Raw genomic sequence first — 7,500 nt, 5'->3', positions numbered from 1 at the left:
TCTTCGCTTTGTCGCTGGATTCCTCAGACCTGGGATTTTTTTCTTTACTCTCTTTTTCCTCTTTTACTTGTTTCAGTCATTTGACTGTGACCATGCTGGAGCACTGCCTTTAGTCGAGCAAATCGACCCCGGGACTTATTCTTTGTAATCCTAGTACTTATTTTAATCGCACTCTTTTTGCTGAACCGCTAAGTAACGGAGACATAAGCACACCAGCATCGGTTGTCAAGCAATGCTAGGGAGACAAACACAGACACACAAACAAACAAACACACACACACACACACACATATACGACGGGCTTCTTCCAGTTTCTGTCTACCAAATCCACTCACAAGGCTTTGGTCGGCCCGAGGCTATAGTAGAAGACTCTTGCCCAAGATGCCACGCAGTGGGACTGAACCCGGAACCATGTGGCTGGTAAGCAAGCTACTTACCACACAGCCACTGCTGCATTATTCTAGAATGATTTTGGAGTTTGTAAATTTTGGAAAATATTCCAAGAGAAATGGCAACATTATTTCGAGATAGATAACAATGTATGTAGAATCTGTAACACACACGTAGCCACATGCACGGTGTGTAGATTTTACAGTTCCACCGCACGACACCTTGGGCAAGTGTCAACTAACATAGCCCTGAGTCGACCAGTGTCTTGTGGATGAATTTGGTTGATGGGAACTGTGCGGAAGCTTGTACTACACACATACACACACTTGTGTGTGCTTTTGTCCTCTACCTCATCACCACCTGACGACCGTTGTTGGTTTGTTTATGTCTCTGTCACATTGTGGTTGGGAAAAAGAGACTTAGTACGAGACTAAAAAATAAAAATACTGGAGTCGATGTGTTCGACTAAAGCCCTCTAAGGCAGTGCTCCAGCCTGGCCACAGTCCAATGACTAAAACAAGTAAAGGATTAAAAGTTATGATTCATTTCAAGAACAATAAACAAACAAAAAAATCTAAATGCAGACGAAATTTTATTTCAAGAAATAGGCTTTAAAAATAAAAATAAAAAATACAAAAAAGATCACTCCGAAACTGCAGATTAGAAAATATCAAATATTATTTTTTTGTTTTTCTTTAACTAAAAATCTTAATTAGTGGTTGTCTTTCACTTTTTAATTAATGTAGTTTTCTGTAATTATTTTCTTTTAATTGAAGCATTTCATTAAATGCTTCCAGTAACGCTATATTTTCGTCGGGTCACGAGTCCTTCAATTCCTGCTACAATAGAACCGAGTATCACACCAATAGCCAACATTATGAGAACTCCCGAAAAACTTCCGAGTGTTACCGAATAAAATGATTCCCTCACTGGTTTTTGTAAAACATTGTCAAAAGTGGCACATTGGTCTTTCCACCAAATATTTCTAAGTTCATTTAGGCGGCCACTCTCTCGCATTTCTTGAATTGCTTGGTTAATAATGCTGGCATGGTCAAATCCTGTTTTGAAGCCGAAAGCAAAGTATCTTTCATATGCTAATGGATCTAAGATGAGCATAAGATCACATGGCTTTCGATTGGCGAGATACATAGCCGAAGGCGATTCCATTATGAAAGCATATGGTTCTTCATACGATTTGCGAATTCTATCAACTCCATCTTTAATGGAGCTGTGAAAAGAATTGCGGTTTTTGATATCGTTAAAGATATTTCTCATGAAGCCTACATTACTGTTTTCAAAGGATGCGCTTGTCGAGCCACTTCCTAACATTCCATATTTTATGACGTTCTGATTGGACAACTCCTGGAGGTCAGCTACTACAGGCATACTGGACCAATGAGCGTCCCACTGGGAGATGATGCGCAAATAATTCGTCAAACTTGCTGTATATGTCATGAGAAATAATGCGCAGAATACCCACCAGAAGAAAACAATAATTCTGGCGCCGACCGAGCGAGGCGTTCTTTCATATCCTGTTAAAAATAAACAAATGAATACTGAGTTTGAATTTGTAAAAAATATTTAAATTTCATATAAATATGGAAAATAGATTATAAAATGAAAATAAGCTAAGAGAGATAACCGAAGCTGATTAATTACATGGGTCTAAAAAGATAAATTAAGGAATGATTTATGGAATGATATACACGAAGAATAAACTGAGTTCAAAGATATTTCTTTCGTATGTCATATGTCAAATCGCAAATTCTTTTCACTTTAATGTTTTTGTCTGTATTTAATTTCGATTTGCATATGTTTGTCAATTCGCTACAATCTCATTGAAGTAAACAAAATCAAAAATTTAAAGTGGGGTGAAATGATTTTTTTCTTCTGCATATTCGTAATCTCTGACATCTAAAACGTAGGAATTCGAAAAAATTTTTTCCAAAAAAATGCATTTTTCAAGGAAGGGTGCGAAACTGCATTAGCCCCCATAAAAAACATCCTATCTGTTCACTGTCGGCTTATGAATGGCAACATTGTGAACACATAGGGTGGTTTTATGCCTTTTCTACCATAAGAGAAAATTCTCTCTATGGTAACAGCATAATTCCCTAAACTGATCAGTCAGTTTCGGCTAATTCCGTAGCTTCATCAGTAGGATGATTTAGCAAATCACTAATGTGTATTCAAAAGATCAATATAAACAGCCGTGTGCAATGTTTTACGATAATCACCATCATTTAACGTCCGTTTTCCAAGCTGGCATGAGTTGGACGGTCTGACTGGGCTGGTACACTGGAGACTGCACCAGACTCCATGGTTTTCGGTGGCTGGATGCCCTTTCTAATGCCAACCACGCTGAAAATGTTATAGGTGCTTTTACGTGCCACCGGCATGGATGCCATTTGCGTGGCACCAGGGTGTGTTTACGTGCCACCGGCACAGGTGCTAATTTGCGTGACACTGGTATCTGCCACAATTGTGATTTTGCTCGGTTTGATGGGTCTTCTTCTCAAGCATGACATAATGCCAACGGTCTTGGTCATTGCCTCCACGATGCCCAACATTCGAAAGGAACTTGGCCACTATGTCTCCGCGTGGCCCCAAAATTGTTTCAGATGAGAGAGAATATATATATATATATATATATATATATATATATATATATATATATATATATATATATATATAACAATTAACACAGAAAGAATAGATAAATAGTTACCAGGGTAGCAAAAAATCACACACGTAAAAAGGTTGTAACTCCTTGTTTTTAAAGGCAGAAACTCTGGGTTTACGTGAAATATTTTGTATAATATATAAATAAATAAATGGAGTTAAACGCAGGTGTTATTCAAATTCTTTTACTTCCGACACATGTTTCGATACATGTTATTTATATATATTATATATATTTATTTGAAACTCCTCTGTCACGAGAACTGATTACTGTACAGTGTCCCTTGAAAGAAACCCCTCTGTCACGAGAACTGATTACTGTAGAATGTCCCTTGAAAAGCTTTGTAATGCTTAATGTTTTATTAGGCTTTGGCAGGGGTTGATCTATTCGACTAAAACCCATTAGGATAGTGCTCCAGCGTGGCCAAAACCAATGATTGAAGCAAGTAAAAGATTAACGATAAAAAAGATATTAAAATATACGTACCTTGCCAAACGAGGCAACTTGCAACAAACCAGAAACTGTTTAAACATGTGAACGACTCCCTTTCTCTTAAAGTTGCGTCTTTGTGGATGGCCATTTTCCGCCATTCAATGGGACTGAAGTAGCAGATGACATAGAGAGCAATGGCGGTTGCAAGCATACCGATAAAAGTATGCAGCCAGACACTAGAAGACATTGGTACGAAAAGCCTCATAAATCGATCGACAAACCCAACTTGGTCATTCTTTGGTTTACGGAGTAAGATAGCCGGGCTTGCTTTTTGAAATGGTACAGAAAAGTCAATAACCTTCTGACGAGCGACTGTCATAGTGAGGGGAGCTGCAGCAATATCTGCCACCTAAAACAAACAAACAAAACAAAAAAATAAAGATTACAAAATATAAAGAAACAAAACTCATTCCTTTCCTGTATTTTTCCTTAGCCCCCTTTTTTTTCCAGTTGTAATATTTATGAATATAACAATTAGATCTCTCCCTCGCTCCTCTCCTTTCTTTCTGTCTGAAGCTTGTGGGTCCTGCAAAATAAGCAGTTCATATTTTTATTTTTCCTTTTTTATAATCAAAGATGGAAAAGATACACACACACACACACACACACACACACACACACACACACACACAATTATAATTAAGAATAACTTAATACATGATGTGGTTTTAGAGTCAGTTTTGGTTGCTATTTCTGGCACGGTGGTGCTTCTTCGGTACTCTTAACTATGATTATATTTATATTCTTATATATCTATAATAATTATCACCTTTTCGTGGTTTTATCTTCTCTCTCTCTCTCTCTTTCTGTGTGTGTATATATATATATATATATATATATATATATATATATATATATATAGATATATATATATATATATATATATATATATATATATATATATATATATATATATATATATATATATCAAAATAAGCAACAAGGATATCCAGAGGTAATACAGTACGATCGTTTCAAGTAACTCCATTTAACTGGACAAATGCAATCATTATATCAATTTAAATGCAGAGCAATCCGCAGCTGCATAAAGACATAGAATTTAATTAAATTAAAACAAATGAACACATCAGTATAATTTAGTTAAATTCTATGTCTTTATGCAGCTGAGGATTGCTCTGCATTTAAATTGATGTAATGATTGCATTTGTTCAATTAAATGGAGTTGCTTGAAACGATCGTACTGCATTACCTCTGGATTTCCTTGTTTATTTTGATTTTAATCACCTTATTTTGAAATTGTATGGTTAATACCGTACTAAATTCTGGTGCCTCAACTTAAGTACCATATTCATCTGAATATATATATATATATATATATATATATATATATATATATATATATATATATATATATATATATATATATATATACATACATACATACATACAGGTTATAATAAAAGTCATAAGTTTTGTTAATTACAGCTACCCAAGGTTTCGCAGTCAAAACATGTATTTTTACCATTTCTCAAGAGCTTGAAAACTGGTTAAGTAAATATTACCGGCACGAAACTCTGTGCAGTTTTAATTAACAACATTTGCAATTTTCATTATAACATTATCTTTACTCTCTTCGTTGATCAAGAGCTTTTCTACATTTTGAAGCATTACCATATAATATATCATCACCATAATTTAGCTTCCGTTCTAGATGCTGGCATGGGTTGGACGGTTTGACTGAAAACTGGTAAGCTGGAGAGCTGCTTACCAATGCGAATCAATTTCTACTCCCCCTTGTAAATATATATATATATATATATATATATATATATATATATACACACACACACACACACACACACATTTGTATGTGTGTATGTATGTATGTATGTATATGTATACATATATATCTTTTTATGTATGTACATATATGTATTTGCGTGTGTGTGTGTGTATCTATCTATCTATCTATCTATCTATCTATTTATTAAATTCAAATTATGATGAACGTAAACAAACAAACGAAGTTTGCTTTTAGAAGCGTTGAGATGTCTTAGAAAGTTAAAGAAGTGATTTTAAATTCTCAAACGCAAGATAATGCTAATAATATAGCCTGAACAGGATAGGCTACCCTTTTTTTGCAGGAAAAAGTGTTGGCGGCCGATATATATATATTACATATAAGCATTGTATGTAATGTAAATTGTATGCGCGCGCGCGCGCGCACACACACACACACACAAAGCTTCCCACCTTACAAACAAACCAGGTTTCAATCTGATTTGGTATGGCTTCTACAGCTGGATGCCCTGCCCTAACGCCAACTACTCACTCCGAGAGTGTAGTGGGTGCTTTTTACGTGACACCGGAACGTACGGAGCATATATTTACTTACCTGATCTATGAAAGAAGATACTGCATGTTGCAAAATCCCATTATCTGAAGTGATCATGAGATGACTATGAGGATTTAAAGCGTTACCATAAATGTTTTGTAATTTACCTCGTTTATGATTTCACCAATCATTCCTGACCAGTTTCCGCCTTTTTTTGGAATTGATCCATATTTTCCATCACGAACCAATTGAATCTTGTATTTAAAGCCACTCAGTTTGGCAATGTCGTCCAAGGCGTCGACAAGGAATCCAGTGTAGGTTTCTTCTCCGGTTGTTTCATTGACAGTGTGAATAACATAAGGGGGAGACTGAAAATCATAAGAATAAAAGACGTATTAGTTCAAACCATACAACTGTTCATTGTCATCTTCAACAACTTGGAAAGGTTCCTAAACTTGGAAAATGGGTATCTCATGAATTGTCCAAAAGCAACCGCAAATCCCGAGTTGACATCTGCTCTTCTCTCCATTCTTACGAACTCATTTCACCCTTTTTGGATTGACTGGTGACGAAAAATGGATCTTCTATCGAAATGTTAAACATCGTAAACAGTGGCTTGGTAAAATGGAAAAAGCTCAACCACAACCGAAAAGGGAACTTCATGGAAAAAAGGTTCTCTCTATCTGGTGGGGTTGCAAAGGAGTAATTCACTTTGAATTGTTACCACCTAATGCAACAATCAATGCTCAAGTCTACTGTCAGCAATTGGAGTGTTTGAACCAAGCTTTGAAGAAAAAAAGACCCGCTTTAGTGAATCAAAAAGGAGTGATGTTTTATCAGTCATAAGGACAATGCGTGACTCCACACTGCAAAGATCACATCACAGAAGATCGAAGGGCTTGGCTGGGAAAAAATTCCTCATCCACCTTATTCTCCTGACCTTGCTCTTTCAGATTACCATTTGTTTCGTAGTTTACAGAATCATTTGGAGGACATAACTTTCTCAAGCCAGAAGGAGGTCGAAACTGACATTTCAGAGTTCTTCGCTTTTAAACCAAAAGAGATTTACATTGATGGGATTCAAAAGCTTGTAAATAGATGGAAGGAAATCATAGATAATCATGGAAAGGACATTGATGATTAAATTTCAATTAAATAAAAAATTTGATCACTTGTTTTATTTATTCAAAATTCAGACAGAACTTATGGGATGACCTGGTATATATATATAAACAAATAGTAAATGAGTATATGCATATATACGTACAGGTATATGCATACCGACATCTACCTGTATGTATAGGTGCATATCTGGGTACAGGACATTGCAAACAAAACGTAGACAAGAAAACACACAAGCCACATAGAGAACATTTTCCTTCATCAGCTACCCCCGTTTTAACACCGGCGTTTCGAAGAGCTAGGTAGGACGCATCATTAAAACGGCTCTTCCCATGGACCGCAAATTAAATTTGTATACACAAATTAAACCTTGCCATGGAGGAATGTAGTGGCGGACAAAAAACAAGACAGGAAAACAAACAGAAAAAGGCTATACGGCCAGACGGGAAAAATTATGTGTGTATGAACGCTGTGAGGCACGAACTTGAAAGTGGGGACGAAGTAAGTTCGCGTGTTT

The 7,500-nt window shown here is 36.0% G+C and overlaps 1 protein-coding gene across 3 annotated transcripts in view; it reads right to left on the bottom strand.

Annotated features, from left to right (window-relative positions):
* Nucleotides 1-963: 963 nt before the first annotated feature.
* The window catches only part of LOC106877313 (glutamate receptor 2), a 52,752-nt gene continuing 46,215 nt past the window's right edge, over nucleotides 964-7,500 (bottom strand). For all 3 annotated transcript variants that reach the window (XM_089349516.1, XM_089349515.1, XM_089349517.1), the window contains 3 exons: nucleotides 6,029-6,229; nucleotides 3,560-3,914; nucleotides 964-1,922 (listed from right to left, as the gene is read on the bottom strand). In XM_089349516.1, the coding sequence (XP_089205642.1) occupies nucleotides 1,174-1,922; nucleotides 3,560-3,914; nucleotides 6,029-6,229 (1,305 nt within the window). In that variant the 3' untranslated portion in view covers nucleotides 964-1,173. The remainder of the gene's footprint in view (nucleotides 1,923-3,559; nucleotides 3,915-6,028; nucleotides 6,230-7,500) is intronic.

The sequence above is a fragment of the Octopus bimaculoides genome, chromosome 3 (assembly GCF_046866305.1).
Source record: "Octopus bimaculoides isolate indiv1 chromosome 3, ASM4686630v1, whole genome shotgun sequence".
Classification (NCBI taxonomy): Eukaryota; Metazoa; Mollusca; class Cephalopoda; order Octopoda; family Octopodidae; genus Octopus; species Octopus bimaculoides.
Note: the sequence above shows the minus strand (reverse complement) of the source record. Positions and strands in the feature narration are given on the sequence as shown.